Genomic DNA, 17,156 nt, shown 5'->3' with positions numbered 1-17,156 from the left:
CACATGACATCAGTACCTTCTTCATTGCTCCCAGCAGACTGGGAGATGCCTCACGAGTCCCCTATGTCTATTTTCCCATTGTGAAGAACAAGATTTTTTAGGGGTGCCCGGGTGGCTCAGTTGGTTAAGCGTCTGACTTCGGCTCAGGTCATGATCTCGCGGTTCGTGAGTTTGAGCCTCCCGTCGGGCTCTGTGCTGACAGCTCAGGGCCTGGAGCCTGCTTCAGATTCTCGGTCTGCCTCTCTCTTTGCTCTTCCCCTGGCTCATGCTCTGTCTCTCTCTTCCTCTCTCTCTCTCTCTTTTGTCAAAAATAAATAAATACTAAAAAACTTTTTTTAAAAGAACAAGATTTTTTGTGTTTTTTTTTATTTTTTTAAATTTATTTGTTGTTTAATTTACATCCAAGTTAGTTAGCATATGGTGCAACAATGATTTCAGGAGTAGATTCCTTAATGCCCCTTACCTATTTAGCCCATCTCCCCTCCCACACCCCCTCCAGTAACTCTCTGTTTGTTCTCCATATTTAAGAGTCTTTTATGTTTTGTCCCCCTCCCTGTTTTTATATTATTTTTGCTTCCCTTCCCTTATATATATCTGTTTTGTATCTTAAATTCCTCATATGAGTGAAGTCATATGACATTTGTCTTTCTCTTACTAATTTCACTTAGCATAATACCCTCCAGTTCCATCCACGCCGTTGCCAATGGCAAGATTTCATTCTTTTGGGTTGCCGAGTAATACTCCATTGTGTATATATATATATATATATATATATATATATATATATACCACATCTCCTTTATCCATTCATCCATTGGTGGACATTTGGGCTCTTTCCATACCTTGGTTATTGTCAACAGTGCTGCTATAAACATTGGGGTGAGTGTGTCCCTTCGAAACAGCACATCTGTGTCCTTTGGATAAATACCTACTAGTGCAATTGCTGGGTCACAGGGTAGTTCTATCTTTAATTTTTTGAGGAACCTCCTTACTGTTTTCCAGAGAGGCTGCACCAGTTTGCTTTCCCACCAACAATGCAAAAGAGATCCTCTTTCTCCGCATCCTCACCAACATCTGTTGTTGCCTGAGTGGTTAATGTTAACCATTTTGACAGGTGTGAGGTGGTATCTCATTGTGGTTTTGATTTGTATTTCCCTGATGATGAATGACGTCGAGCATTTTTTCATGTGTCTGAAGAACAAGATTTTTTAAATTCTAGGTAAAGAAATGAAGAAATGAAAATCACCTAGTCAATTGATTCAGAAACCTTTTAGCCCAGGGTACTCTCTCAGGAGAACACTGAAACTGGTCCCAAAAGAGTGTGCCAGGGACACTGTGGACATGGAAAAAACAAGTCCTCCTCTGGCCACACGTAGGGAGAGGCTGGAGCCCCTAGGAAAAGACCTGTTCACTTGGTCCATCCAAACCTAGTACATCAAAAACAGAATTCACCTCTTCTCCGTAAGTGATGTTTCTGTTTTTTCCACCACTGATCACAGTACATAGTGTAATTGCAAGATATGGTTATCAGGAGTTCTTAGGCATATAAAGTCACTAACCCTACACTAACTAGTCTCACACCAGCATATTCTTTTAGTTTTGTGTCTCCTTTATTCTGTCTTCCTTCGTATAATGGTTAATTTTATGTGTCTACTTAACTGGGGCACAGGGTGCCCAGATATTTGGTCAAACACTATCTGTGTGTCTGTGAGGGTGTTTCTGGATGAGACTAACATTTTTTTTCATTGCAACATATTTGACATGTAACGTTGTATATGGTTAAAGTGCACAACCTGTTAATTTCATACATTTATACATTGTCACATGATTGCCATGGTGGTAATAATTAGCCACCGTGATACATAATTATTTATTTCTAGTGGTTGGAATAATGGAGTTCCAATCTCCTGGCAAGTTTGAGTATTATAATACAATATTATTGTCCATATTCACTATACTGCGCATTAGATGAAATTAACATTTATTTATTTTCTTTTTTTTAAAACATAATATATTGTCAAATTGGTTTCCATACAACACCCAGTGGAAATTAACATTTAAATCAGATAAATGTAGTAAAGGAGATTGTCCTCCCTAATGTGGGTGGGCCTCATCCTATCAGTGGAAGACCTGAATAGAACAAAAGGATTGATTCTCCCTGCATAAGAGGTAACCCCCCTGCCTGCGTTCAAACACAGATATCAGCCTTTTTCCTGCCTACGGAATCAAACTGAAATATCAGCTCTTCCTGTGCCTCAAGCCTGCCAGCCTTTGGACCGGAACTACATCATTGCTTCTCTTGGGTCTTCAGCTTACCAACTCACCCCACAGATCCTGGGACTTGCTTGCCTCCATAATTGCATAAGCCTTATCATAATTTTTTAAAGGTGTGTGTGTGTGTGTGTGTGTGTGTGTGTGTGCAGTCACCATTGTAACCAAACATTTTTACGGATATGTAGATATAGATATACACATCCTACTAGTTCTGTTCCTCTGGGGAACCCTGACTGATCCCCTCCTTGTGTGAGGTTTGTATAAAATCACGTAACAGTTGTCAGGTTCCTCAGTTAACATTATTCCCTCCCTTGCCCTGGTGCCACTACTGCGGACCTCCTGCCCACCCCTTTTACGGTTCGTGGCTTCTACAGCACAGGGCAGCTGGCTGAGAGCAGCAGACCTCGGCTGGGGTTCTGATATTACAAAACTTACTAGCCCTGTGACCTTGGCAGGGTACTTAGCCTCACTGCCCCTCAACATCTTCACCTATAAAGTCAAAAGAACGGCCACTCACAGGGCTGTTGAGAGGATTAATGATATAACATGCAAAGCATCTTATACAGGACCTGGCACCAAGCAGACTCAATGAAAAGGTGGTTTCTAATTATTAGTATTTGGGGGGGAGGAAACCGAGTAACCGTTCTTTTGAGAAGTGCACCTGAATTGTCAAAATGAGCTCCGAGTAAAGGCACCGAATGATACTGCAAAGTAAAAGCAGGAAGCTTGCTTTAACCGATCGGAGGCCTTTTCCTCATCCAAGTCTGTGTTGTGTTGGCCCTCGCTGAAGTCACAAGATCTCTGGATGAGCAGGGAATTACTCTACTAGCATTCATCTTCTGGGACTTACATCGCAGGGATTTGTTCTCAGGGAAACCAACACCGCCCACAGGAAAAGGGAAGACATCCGTCTTCACAGAAGTGCTTGTTCATTCCTGTCACACTCTCCCTCCTCATTCTGATGGCTCCCAGAGGTCAAAAATGGGTCTCCATCTCTGTTCCTGCCACTCTGGCCAGTGCTCAGCCCGACTTCTCTGGGACTGCGATGATTTCCTAATGGTCTCTCTACGCGACCTTTGGTGACTCAGTGCAGCAGCCAGATGGTCTTCGGCGGTCTGACCTCTCTCTCCACTTCTCCAGCCTCAGCTCCCTGCACACCCCACCCCCACCCCCAGCCTGTGGGCTTCCACAGGCTTCCACCAACTCTTTCCCAAACTCACCGGCCAAAAATCTCTCTCCCTGGGCACCAGAGAGTTCCATTTCATCCTTCAAAACCAGTCTTGCATTGCGACTTTTGCAGGAAGTGCTAACCCAACACACTCTACCTCTTGAACCCTGCAATTTGTTTTCCTGCCCCAGCACCTTTTCTCTCTTTATCATAGAACCACCACATTACATTGTAATTGACAATGTGCTTGACGGTAGCCCTGGCTGCCAGCTCTTCCAGAATGAGGAGTATGTTCTGTTTATCTCTGTATTTCCTTAGCTATTAATGGCTGAGGCACCCAGAAGGCACCAAATGGCAGTTAGGGGAGTACATTTAAAAACACACTGGTTGGGGAGGGAGAGAAATGGATGAGACTATAAAGATGTTGTGTTCTCTCTCCTGATTGGGATGGTGGGTACACAAACGTACGCATTATAAAGTGACATAAGACAGGGTGCAAAGTGGCTCACTTGGTTGAGCGACAGACTTCAGAGCAGGTCATGATCTCGTGCTTTGTGGGTTCGAGCGCCGCGTCCAGCTCTGTGCCGACAGCTCGGAGCCTGGAGCTGCTTCAGATTCTGTGTCTCCCTCTCTCTCTGCCCCGCCCCCACTCGTGCTCTGTGTCTGTCTCTCAAAAATGAATAAGCGTTAAAAAGTATTTTTGAATAAAATGACATAGGATGACACACGCACATTGTGGCAAAGTGGATGTCCCGATTTTGATAGTATACTATAGTTATAGAGGATGTAACCATGGGGGGAAACTGAATGAAGGGTATAAGGGATCTCTCTCTACTATTTCTGCAACTTTTCAGTGAGTCTCTAATTATCTGATAATAAAAAGTGTTTTCAAAAGGAAAAATGCACAGGCTAGTTTCACTGGTTCTGACCAAGCTAGTAAAATAATGGGAAATAAAGGGGCAATCAACTCTGGAATTTTTCACAAAGTCTAATTTAAGATTACTTAAAACCGACTAGCTAGAGGGTGAATGTTAGAAGCATAACCCAAGTGTGCTTCAATATCTGGCTTATCTAGAAATCGCACCAAGTTTCTGCTCTAAAGGCCTTCCAACCAGTGCCTAAGTGGTTAGAACCCCAAGCAGAATGAATCAGGTCCATGCAGCTGTGGGGCTGAAGGAGGTCACCCAGGATGAAACCCCCGGAAGAAAACCCAAAGCTGCAGTTACACTATCATCTGAGCAGATCGAAAGAGGTTGAATGGGAAGAAGAAATCCACGTGCTTGGCTCACGACTTTGGGAAGCCACAGGACCGAAATATCTGCACTCGGGTCCTTAGCACTTTGGGACCCATCACAAGCTGGAGATGTTGAAAAGTGAGGCTTCCAGCAAAGTGACACCTTCAAAAGCTTAAAGCCTCTACAAACTGAAGGCCTCTAAAATCCTGAGATTCCTAGCAACCAAGGTGGGCTAACAGCCCAATGATTTCAAGAGCTTAGAGCCCTAAGAGCCTGGGGCCCCTAATAACTGATGATTCTAATAACTTGGGGCCTTTGAGAACCATGAAGCCTTTAATAAATTGAAAAATTGAATAACCTGCGGCTTCTAACAACCCAAGACCTATAATAAACTGAGACTCCTAGCAACCCAGGTCTCCTAGCAACCTGGGGACTCTAATTATCAGAGACTCCTAGCAACCGGGGAGATTGTACAACCTGGGGGCCCGGCACACGTCCACCCCTGGTCCCAGACTGCTTCCCACTCTGCAGGGACTGCCCACTGAACCTTGAGGGGCAGTGTGACCTAAGAGACAGAGGCAGAATTGGGAACCGATGGCCTGTGTTCTGATTTGACCACTCACTACATATATAGCCTTTGGCTTAACCTCCCTATCAGTTTCCTCACATATAAAATGATAATGATTATAATATCTTGCTCAGAAAACTATTATGAGAGTCAGGTAAGTAGGTTTATGGGAAAGCACGTTAACAGCTGTACATATGCATGTTGCCTTTTCTGACAGCACCCTCTCCCCTCCCATCTCATTAGCCGCCATATTGCATCATTTCTTCCAAAATGGCTTTCCCATCTAGTCCAGCTCCATCACCACCACCAAAGTCACAGACCTTCTCCACTGTCTTTGTTGCCACCAGTTATCTTTCCAAAACACAAATGCCATCATGTCACTTTTGCCTGCAGGCTTCCTCTGGCTCCCTTGCTCTTGGAGTCAGATTCAAACTCTTGGCCATGGTACATAAACTCTTCATGATCAGGTTCTACTTTCCAGCTTCATCTTCAGTCACTCTTCCAACCCCCACTTCCTTCTTTCACTCCTAAAACAAACCCGCGATGGGGGTATTCATTATCTCAGCTTCACAGGTACAGAAAATGAGACTGAAAGAAGTAGCTTCCCCAAGTGCGTACAGCCTTGAAGCAGTGATTTGAAAGCCAAGTCTGACTCCAAAACCCATGTTCTTTGATGGCAAAGACATCACTGCCTCCTGGAAGCTTCCAAAAATGTGATTCTCTTGATAAACCAACTTTGGTCTTGTCCCAAAGCCCCTCCACCTTTTTCTGTGCAAGCAACTGGACAAATTTCAGCTTTGGTGGAGCTTAAGGATTTACACCAGGGGGCGCTATCCTTGCACACAACAACCATAAATGCACATCAGCCCTAAGAGACTACTGAGACCACGCCCAGCAATGCTTAACCTGTGGCCTGTCTCACTTGGCCATATGGCTCATGATGTAATTTTAAGATAAATGGTTAGAAATCTGCTTCCATGTTGCTGCTTCTCAAAAAGGCCCAGTTATTAGCATGTTAGTGTCTTTAAAGGGGCATTTTTATTGACATCTTTCCTGTCAATGAAATAGGTTAATCTGAGTTTTAAGAATATACATATTCCTGGGGCACCTGGGTGGCTCAGTCAGTTGGGCGGCCAACTCCAGCTCAGGTCATGATCTCGAAGTCTGTGAGTTTGACCCCCGCATCGGGCTCTGTGCTGACAGCTTGGGGCCTGAAGCCTGCTTCCAATTCTGTGTCTCCCTCTCTCTCTGCCCCTTCCCTGTTTGCTCTCTGTCTGTCTGTCTCTCTCTCTCTCTCAAAAATAATAAACATTAAAAAATTTTTGGGCGCCTGGGTGGCGCAGTCGGTTAAGTGTCCGACTTCAACCAGGTCATGATCTCGCGATCCGTGAGTTCGAGCCCCGCATCGGGCTCTGGGCTGACGGCTCAGAGCCTGGAGCCTGTTTCCGATTCTGTGTCTCCCTCTCTCTCTGCCCCTCCCCCATTCATGCTCTGTCTCTCTCTGTCCCAAAAAATAAATAAACGTTGAAAAAAAAAATTTTTAAGAATATACATATTCCTCCATAAAGCTACTCTCATCTTTAATTAAAATTAATTCAACCTATAAATTCCGTTACAGGTTTGAGTGTCAAGATTGGGAACGTGGGGAAGTGGATGGGGAGAGCAAAAAGACTGCTCATCAGTGGTGCAGTCTGACATCCACATCTTGTCAATGTGAGGACAGCAATCCCCAACGGGAAAACCAACCGCCCCAGGGCCCACAGCAAGTAAGAGACGAGATCTATCTTTCCAGAGCACAACTTCATAGTAATACACTCCTACTGTAATTGATGAAGAATACACAAGAGGAGCTCCCTGACCTTATTGTTCATGGGCCCAGAGCACATACTAATGAACAGTCAGCCTGGGTATCGTATGGGGCTCCCTATGGCGTGTGGAAGAGAAATTGTACTTGATTCGATGGGTGTGTTCAACCCTCTGAACACCTACATCTTCATCTTGGAAATGGAGAGAATAACGTGTACCCCTCAGAAGGTCTGGCTTTCATTCTGTGTCCCCTCTGACACTTTCCCTGAACCTAGCTCTCTGAATGCTGTTCTCTCTGGGCTGAGTTCAGAGACCCCAGCAGAGACCCCAAAGGTGCTGGACGATTGGGCTGGGAGGAAAGATTTTGTCCCCCTAGTGCCCCCAAAACAATTTCTCTTCCAAACTGCAAGGGAAGAGGCTCCAGGTTCTTGCTATTCAATGGGCCTGAAGTGGCCTTCAACTGGGGGAGTGGTTTTGTCCCCCAGAGGACACTCACTTAGTAATGACAGAAGACATTTTTGGTTACCACAACTGGGGAGAGGAATGCTACTGGAGTTGAGTGAGTAGAAATAAGGGATACTGCTGAACATCCTACAATGCACAAGGCAGCCCCCGAAAACAAAGAATTATTCAGCCCAAAATGTCAGTAGTGCTGTGCTCAAAACAGTCTTATTTTATACAGCATAAAGCAACCTCGGTCTCGTTCCCCCTGTGCTCCTACGTTCTGTGTGATGCCAGACATTTCATCTCTAGGCTGCATTCAGTTTCCTGACCCTTGAAATAAGAGATTTTGGTGTGGTCTGATGATCGGCACAGCCCCTCCTAACACTATCATCCCCTAGCTATGCTTCCTAATCACCCACCTGGTGACTTGGCTTATGGTGTTTTCACTCACCATTCGCAAAATTGAGAGCGTCCTCGTCTCCATTTCTTCAACTATAATATAAGGATAATTATACCTACTTCACCATTCCTACGTTGGTGTGAGGAGAAAGGGGGAATGACCTTATACATAGTTGGTGCCTAATAAACATTGGTCTTTGAAAAAATAAACATTATAATGGATTAGCAGGGGGAGAAGTTCAAGGGAATTATGACTTACTGAAAAGAGTCCTCATTCAACAGCCTCCGGGCCAGAGGGACCTTTGAGACAAGAAAATCCTCTTTTTTCAAAACTTTCCAAGAGGTAGCTATGAATCTTGGGCTTTGCAGGGAGTCAGGAGTGGAAAGCTCTTGGGTTTTGGTGATCCACAGGCCTGTATTTGGGCCTCTGACCCATCCTAAGAGAAACATTTCTGTCAGGAAGGAAAAAAAGTTTCCAGTGGAAGAATCATTTCAACAGCTCAACCAATAAGGGGTAGAGTTTACAGAGCTTTGATGCCAAGTCTGACCTGAAGTCAAGCCCCTCTTCTGCCGTTCCCAGCTGAGTGACCCACTTGTCAATAAGGATGATAGTAATGCAAATCAATTAGAAGCCTTGTGCATTTCACATAAGGGAAAGCATCCAGTAAGTGCTTAACAAATGTTACCTCTTGTTATTACGTGCTAAGAGCCATGTATTACCTGCCTTGGCTTACTTACATTCTTATTCAAGATTTTAATGAAAAATCACAAACATTGTCAAACCCTCTATGGTTCCACGGAAAAGGTGCTTGGTGGCCAATGCTACCCTCCCACTTACACACACACACACACACACACACACACACACATACACACTCACATCCCTATATACATGGAAAAGCTAACGTTGGGCATTTAATCAGGGTGAAGATCTGGAGGATGAAGCATATACTCTTGTGTTTTTTAAACCGCAGCATCTTCTCCCTCCCTCCCCCGCATGCCAAAGAACAAGCGAGTCAGAGAGGTTAAGATGACTGCTCTTGACCATATAAAGTGGGGAAGGCATCCGATGAGCATTGAGTAATGTACAGAACTGCTGAATCATTATATTGTGCATTTGGAACTAATTATACTTGAATAAAAAAGGGAGGGGAGGCATTGCCCTACCCCAAGCCTCAGTAAAGAAAGCAATCCGATAAATCAAACTCTGTCCCGTGGGTAAGCCAAGACCATCTTTACTGATTAAGGGTCAACAAGAATGTAGATAAGTTAAGCTGCACAGAGACCTAACATTGTGAAATGCCAAGTCCCATGGCTAACCATCAAACACCAAACATCCAAAATACAAGGAGGGGTGGCCTGGGGGCCTCAGTCAGTTAAGCGTCCCACTCTTTAACTCAACTCAGGTCTTGATCTCAGGGTCGTGAGTTCAAGCCCTGGGGTTGGGCTCCGTGTTGGGTGTGGAGCCTACTTAAACAAACAAACAAACAAACAAACAAAACAAAACAAGGAGACACTGCTCCCAAGGAATGATCAGAGCCTATGTAGCTCCACTATATCTAAAATCCAGGTCACTACTGTCTTGTAAAGGTTCCCACCTGGGGACAACAGCTGAGTTCAGACCCCACACTGCTTAAAACAGCCTTGCAAACAAGTACAGAGTTCATGGGACTGAAAGGCAGTCATGAACTCTTGGGTGTGTATTTCTGTTCCTGGGAGTGCAGAGTCAGGCTTGGCAGAAGAGACAAACAGGAAGACAGGAAAACAGAGGAGATAGATAGAAGGCGACAGTCGGCACCCCTAAAAGATGCAGGCAATAGCTATCTGGTTCTGGTTTCTTAAACATTCTTTTAATTTAAAGTAATTACTGTCCCCAACGTGGGGCTTGAACTCACAACCCCGAGATCAAGAGTCACATACTCTACCAACTGAGCCAGCCAGGTGCCCATGGTTCCTTAGACATTCTAAATAAGAAGTGGAAATTTGCAGGGTGCCTAGGTGGTTCGGTCATTTAAGCATCCGACTCTTGATTTTGTCTCAGATCATGATCTCATGGGTGTGAGATCCAGCCCCGCCTCAGGCTCCATTCTGAGTGTGGAGCCTGCTTAAGATTCTCTCTCACTCTCTATCTGCATTTCTCTGTCTCTGAAAAAAGAAATGAAAAGGAGAGGGGAGGGGAGGGGAGGGGGGGAGGGAAGAGAGGAGGAGAGGAGAGGAGAGGAGAGGAGAGGAGAGGAGAGGAGAGGAGAAGAAAGGAAAGGAAAGAAGGAAAGGAAAGGAAAGGAAAGGAAAGGAAAGGAAAGGAAAGGGGAACACCTGGGTGGCTCAGTCAGTTAAGTGCCAGACTTCAGTTCATGTCACAATCTCACAGTTCATGAGTTCGAGCCCCGTGTCGGGCTCTAAGCTGACTACTCAGAGCCTGGAGCCTATTTCAGGTTCTATGTCTCCTTCTCTCTCTGCCCCTCCCCTGCTTGTGCTCGCTCTCTCTCGCTTGCTCTCTCTCTCAAAAATAAACATTAAAAAAGATTTTTTTTTAAAGAAAAGAAGTGGAAGCTTGCCCCTCTCCTGAATAATCTTTCCTTTCTCCAGAAAAGGTAGCTTTAGTCATCACTCAGTTTCCTCACCAAAGGAAGCTAATTTTTACAAAGGTAATGGAGTTATTCCAGAAGCTTTATCTAACTGTATCATCAGAAGAATTCAACACCTGGCCTTAAAAGTGCTCACTTCCTTCTAGTCTTGGGCAAAGGGGTTGAGAACAAGCCAGATCAGGGCTCAGGGCAGGGTTGGGTAGAGGGAGAATTTCAAATCCAGGGCTGGCCTCTGAAGAAGGCAGCCCTAAGGGCTCATGGTGCTAAGTTCAAACAGGGAAGCAAGAGGGAGGGTGAAAGTAGCAGATGCCAGGAGGGCTGCTCTGGCTGGGAAGAGGGCACAGCAGCAGTGGGTCTAAGCAGCCAGCCAACACCAGGTATACAGAAGTCACCCTGGAAAATCTGTCCATCTGGGGAAAACAAGTCTTCACCAGCAAGTGGGTTAGACATCAGGTATCTGGCTCTATTTTCTTGTTTCTCACTATCTGCGCACTGCCTAACCCAGATGTTGATACATAACAGATGCTAAATAAATACACAGAGAACAAGTGAGTGTATGACAAAGCCTCTGTAGACACTAAGTCCTCACTCACCTCCTTCTTGCCTCCACCTGCCTGTAGGAATAAAAGCGGATGCCACTGCAGAGAGCAAGGAAGTGGAGAGGCCACATGGGAAGGGGCTGGCCTTTGGCTCAGTTCTAGAAATAGCAACAGCCTACTTGCCCAAAAGGCACCGCCGAGACTGTGCTAGCAAATCAGTAATGATAAGCGTCACAATGCCCCCCCGCCCCACAGGACGCTGTGACCTGAGAGCCAGATGTTCCATTAGACAACAATCTCCTGCACCTGAGTCAGAGGCACGCAAGGAGTGAGAGTTGCAGCAACCCAGCCGGTTGGGGCTGAGTCGTGGAACAAATCGGGGTTGTTTGCTACCCGTTGTCTGGCTCTGCTGGCTGTCAGGTGTGACCCAAGGCATCCTCTATACCTGGTTTCTAGGAGGTGCCCCTTCTGGACCCCATATTGAGACCCAACCTTCAGGAAGGCCTGCTCCTTCTTAACCATGGCTTCAGATCCCCGGACCCTGGAGGAGGAAGAGCTCCATGAAATCTCCTAGAAGAGGGGTGGTTGTCAAATGATAGTCCATGACATCGGGAGACTCTGCAGAGACATCCCAGGAGGCCCTGCAGGGGAGTAGAGGGCAGGATTCAGCCCACCCCCCACATCTATCAGAACAGCTTCGCTCTTGTCTATATTATATATTCAAACTCCACGTAAGGATTTGTTTGAAGAAAAGTTCTGAAGCTAAAAAAGTTGATGCCTGTGCTAGATGGATTATTGGTCTCAGACCTTCACTCCCCTGTGGGAGCGTTGTACACCCACATTCTTACCGTGGCTTCACGGTGGACAGAGTGTATATCCCCATGCTTGGACCATTGGGATGATTGCATGACACTAGCAAAGACTTGCAATGTGCTCGTGCCACTGGACCAACCCTCTAGAACCCCTTCCTTTTTCAATGAGAAAAGTTTGCCCCAGTTAGCTACAAGCCCAAGGAGGCACGTGGAGAAGACCTGGACCCAAACTACAGCGAGAAACCAAGCTGAGCTGAGCCCACTACAAACCAGCCAAACCCTAGCCAACATGCAGGCCTATAAGCCCAAAATAAATACTTCTTATAAGCCATTGACATTTCAAAGTTGTTTGTCATACAGCAAATAACTAACCACACAATGCTTTTGAAGAACCCTTCCCAGCTTTCATTTTAACAAAGAATCTGGGCCCTTGGAGAAGAAAAAGAGAAGTTGTAGAAGCTGTTGTTGAAGGGGGTGGGGAGAGGGGGGGGAGGGGGAGGGGAGGAAGGGGAGGAGAAGGAGGAGGAGGGGGAGGAGGAGGAAGAGGAGAATAGTTACCATTCAACCATTCCACCCCTAAGTGATTACATATCATAGAGCAAGGTTCAGAAATGTTTTTCTGTAAAGGGCCAGAGAGTAAATATTTTAGGCTTTCTAGCCTATGCAGTCTCTGTCCCAACTACTCAACTCTGCCATTTTAGCATGAAAAGCAGCAGTACTCAATACTTTGGACTGCGTTCCAATAAAACTTTTTCTGGACACTGAAATTTGAATTTTGTGTAATTTTCATGTGCCACAAAATATTCTTATTTTTTAACCATTAAAAATGTAAAAACTGAGGCGCCTGGGTGGCTCAGTCGGTTAAGCATCAGACTTCGGCTCAGGTCGTGATCTCATGGTTCCTGAGTTCGAGCCCCGCGTCGGGCTCTGTGCTGATGGCTCAGAGCCTGGAGCCTGCTTCAGATTCTGTGTCTCCCTCTCTCTCTCTGCCCCTCCCCCATTCATGCTCTGACTCTCTCTGTCTTAAAAATAAATAAACATTTAAAAAATTTTTTTAATGTAAAAACCATCCATCCACGGTTGAATGGATAAACAAAATGTGCTATATACATACAATGGAATATTGTTCAGCTTGAAAAGGAAGGAATTCTGCTACAACATGATGAACCTTGAAGACATTATGCTGAGTGAAATACGCCAGAAACAAAAGAAAGAATGCTGTATGATTCCACTCATATGAGGTGCCCAGAGTAGTCGAATTCGTAGACAGAAAGTAGAATGGTGGAGTGGAGAATAAGGAGTTATTTATCGTTTAATGGGGACAGAATTTCAGTTTGGGAAGATAAAAAGTTCTGGAAATGGATAGAGGCAAGGTGAATGTATTCAGTGTCAGTAAACTATACACCTAAAAATGGCTAAAATGTCAATTTTTAAAACTTTTTTAATGTTTGTTTATTTTTGAGACAGAGAGAGACAGAGCGTGAGTGGGGGGAGGGGCAGAGAGAGAGGGAAACACAGAATTGGAAGCAGGTTCCAGGCTCCGAGCTGTCAGCACAGAGCCCGATGCAGGGCTCAAACCCACGAACCACAAGATCATGACCTGAGCCAAAGTTGGTCTGCTTAACCGACTGAGCCACCCAGGTGCCCCTAAAATGTCAATTTTTTTAATTAAAATTAAAAATAGTAAATAAAACCCATCCTTAATTTTTGGCCCTGTACAAAAACAGGTGCATAGTTTGACTTCAGGGGCATAGTTTCTAACAATTTAACCCTAAGGAAACTCCCACAATGTGTCCCACCAGTACTGTCTGGGTTAAAAAAAGAAAGAAAGGAAATATCCTTAATATTCATCAACAGGAAAATGGAGAAATACATTATGGTAGAATTATTCCATGGAGAATCCAATGATAAGTGGAGTATGCTACAATTTATATATAAAATTTAAAACCCTGCTGAACAATGCTATGTTGTATTAATGGATGCATAAATATGTACTAACAGTGTAAAGACATACATAGGAATGATAAACAGTGGATTCATGGTAATAGTTACCTCTGAGGAAGAGGGAGAAGAATGGGAAGGGGGGGGGGTGTGTAATATACAGGAAGCTTCAATTATATCAGTAATGTTTTACTTCTTTAAATGAGATCTGATACAAATATGACATAATGTTAAGATTTGATAAAGCTTAATGGTGGGTAAATAGGTATTCATTATGCTCCTTTTTATTCTTGTCTAATCTTTGAAATATTTCACGATGAAAAAATTAATTCAGAAAAAGCAAAGGGAGGAACACATTAAAAAAAAAAAGGAAACCATCAATTAATTTCAAAGCGTGCCAGTAGCAGCAACAAGAATAACAGAAGAGGCAATCAGTCCACCTCACTGATCCTTCTGGACTTTCTGGGGCTTCCTCAGCTCACCTCAGTGGGGCAAAGCCGATGCAGAGGCCCGTGTTCAGAACCTAAGGCTGGCTCTGCCCCTTTGGTTTGTCCCCGTGTGGCTGGAGAAGGAAGGCCAATAGAGCCCAGGCCACCATACCTGAGAACCATGTTCCAGGCACAACCCATTTTCCAGATGCAAACCTGCCCAGACCCATAAGGCACAAGAAGGCATTTCAGGGTTTCAGGACATTTTCTTGTGAAAACCCGAGATTCTCTCTCACTAGTACCTGAGAGATGGAGAGAGGACAAGCCAGGCTTCCCTTGGGGACTCACTGTCAATTCACAAACAATTATTGACCTTAGTTCTTACCCATATTTAATGCTGTCGATTAGGATTAGACTGGACTGAAAGTAACAGGAAACCCAAGTAACAGTGGCTTAAACGAGACAGAAGTTTACTTCTGTCTCACGAGAAATAAATCCAGAGGTAGATAACTCAGGGTAGCGTGAAGGTTCTGTCATTCCGAGGATGTGATTTCTCCTGTTCTGAGATGACAGCTTGAGCTCCAGCTACCAGATCTGCTGTCCAGGCAGCAAGACGGAAGAAAGGGAGAAGGACCAGATTCTTCCCTTTTAAAGGAGTCTTCCGGAAAGCATCCTATGATCTTTCCACTGACGTCTCCTTAGCCAGAACATAGTCAAATAGCCACACTTACTCCAAGGAAAGCTAGAAATGTAGTCATGGAGACCATGTGGGGCTCCATGCTGACCGTGTGGGTGGAGCCTGCTTGGGATCCGCCCCTCCCCTGTTCGCTCTGTATCTCTCTCTTTCAGAATAAATAAGTAACCTTTTTTTTTTTTCCAAAACATAATGATACCTATGCTATACCTATGTTGCGAAGATTGAATGAATGAATGAATAAATACAAAATACTTGTACTGATACCAGGCACACAGTATGAGTGTATAAGTGTTAGTATTGTCCTTACTAGACAACAGTTGAAAGGCACCTTAAGGAAGAACTAATGAACACAGAGGATGTTCTCGCAGAGGTGTCAGCCCAGTCCAAAGGTAGGAAGAGGTGACAGCTGAGTCAAGACCTCAGGGATGAGCACAAGTCCTGAGTCTCTCTCCAACCCCACTATTTAAGGAGGGTGCCAGCACTCGTAGGCTCTCCCTAGGCACATATTCTATTTGAATAGGACTAAGGAAAACCTCCAAGAGGTTTTACCTTGAAGGGAAGGAAGAGTGATATGTCCTTATTCCCCACAGCAAGCTCTCCATGGCGCTACGGGCGTAAAAATGAAGGCCTCCTAACACCCAGAGAAAAGTACATGAATGAAGGGAGCGCTGGGTGGCTCAGTCGGTCGAGCGTTCGACTCCTGATTTCAGCTCAGCTCATGATCCCAGGATTGTGAGATTGAGTCCCACGTCGTGCTCCATGCTGAGTGTGGAGCCTACTTAAGATTCTCTCTCCTTCTCTGCCCCTCTCCCCTGCTCACTCTATTTAAATTAAATTAAATTAAATTAAATTAAATTAAAATTTTAGAAGTACATGAACTTGGGGCCTTGCTCTGTCTTGGCTCTCATACCACATTCCAGGTATTCTGGTTCCTTGTTCACAGCCGACAGGCAGCCAGCACCGCACCACCCAGTTCCACCTTCTGAACTTTATCCCCAAGCAGAAAATTGTCTCTTCTGTGTACTTCGGAAAGGGACCACTACATAGGATGACACCACAGTCCATCTGGCCCATGGAGGCCTGAGGGACAGGGCTGTCCTCCCCAGTGCCAACCCCTCCAGGGAGGAGCACTTCATTCTCCCGGGGGCTAGTTCCAGGCTTTTATAATGGGACTTGAGTGACATTAATTCTCATCCCAAATCTGCTACTAAGTCACCCTGTGGCCTTGGGCCAGTGCCTTGACCTCTCTGAGCCTTGAGTCAGTGGGAATAATCATATCCGGCTCATGAGGTCCTTCATTTGTCATGAAGATTAAATGAAATACTGTATGTAAGGTGTTCAAACAGCACCCAACATGCAGTTGGGCCCCCATGCATGTAAGGCCCCTCGTCTCCTAAGGCTCCCTCAGCATTAGCCTGCCCCAGCACTGTGATGGTGAGTCCTGTTAGGGGTTAAATGACTTCTCTTTTGTGTTGTCCTGAGCATTCCTTGTGTCTCTGAACTTAAAGGAGTTTACCTTTGAGCTTTTCCACAGTGTTTATGCTTTTTCAACTTCTTATCACACCTTTTCCATGATGACAGGTGCCCAAATCAGTGACGTGGGCACACAAGATCACAGCCAAATGGGAAGCAAATATCAAGTTTGTTCATCAACTCTGGTACATTCCAGCTCCCAAACCATGGCCTTTCCTAGCATTTGCGATGGAGAATTCAGAAAGTAATCAAGGAAATACACAGGACTTCCGACACTCCCAAATGTGGGTATTGGAACATATCACCACACACATACACACGCCCAAAGCTTGCCTGCTGAGATGGGACTGGGCAGCTCAGCTACACAGATGTGAACCTTCTAGAAGATAGTCCTGGGTCTGAACCAAATGTGCTCCCCTCTGAGATGACGTAGAAGAGGAGCAATCTGTTTGAAGTTGGGAATCAGAGAAGAAGCAGCCAATCTGGCTCTTGATCCCGAATCACAGTAGCCCCATCCATCAGGAAAAGATGACCCCATAAATGTTAGCCTTTGTCCAGAGGTCTAGACGCTCCTCCTGGGCAGGAGCAAAGACTGTTATGGAGAGTGATACTGCATGTTCTCCAAGAAAGGGGAGAAGAGATGTTGTCTCTCACCCAGCCACACAGGTATCCCCTTTTTAGCCTCAGCTTGAACTATAGCAAATCCCCACCCTTGAACATGCACACACATGATCTGGAATGATGGAGTTTGGCCTCATTGGTAGACTGCTCACCCAAAGAGAAC

At 45.1% G+C, this 17,156-nt stretch overlaps 1 protein-coding gene and 1 long non-coding RNA gene across 4 annotated transcripts in view; one reads left to right on the top strand and one right to left on the bottom strand.

Moving 5' to 3' along the window:
* SPACA3 (sperm acrosome associated 3) overlaps window positions 1-17,156 on the bottom strand; it is a 37,299-nt gene that overhangs the window by 10,079 nt on the left and 10,064 nt on the right. The window contains exons 1-2 of one of the 3 annotated variants that reach the window (XM_019817511.3): window positions 11,076-11,217; window positions 8,154-8,331 (exon numbers count right to left, since the gene is read on the bottom strand). The exons of 1 other annotated variant lie outside the window; for it this stretch is intronic. Coding sequence is in view for 1 of the 2 variants with exons in the window: in XM_023244613.2 (XP_023100381.2) it covers window positions 8,154-8,344 (191 nt within the window). In the remaining variant the exon portion in view is untranslated. Of the gene's footprint in view, window positions 1-8,153; window positions 8,347-11,075; window positions 11,218-17,156 lie in introns of those variants that run through there. One more of the 3 variants, XM_023244613.2, reaches the window with a different exon arrangement.
* LOC123381848 lies at window positions 5,028-12,267 on the top strand. The gene is made up of 3 exons (XR_006589321.1): window positions 5,028-5,399; window positions 6,864-7,011; window positions 11,103-12,267. It is a non-coding gene; the product is annotated as an uncharacterized LOC123381848 (long non-coding RNA).

Source organism: Felis catus, chromosome E1 (assembly GCF_018350175.1).
Source record: "Felis catus isolate Fca126 chromosome E1, F.catus_Fca126_mat1.0, whole genome shotgun sequence".
Taxonomy (NCBI): Eukaryota; Metazoa; Chordata; class Mammalia; order Carnivora; family Felidae; genus Felis; species Felis catus.
The sequence above is the reverse complement of the archived record's forward strand: the minus strand, read 5'-3'. Positions and strand labels throughout refer to the sequence as shown.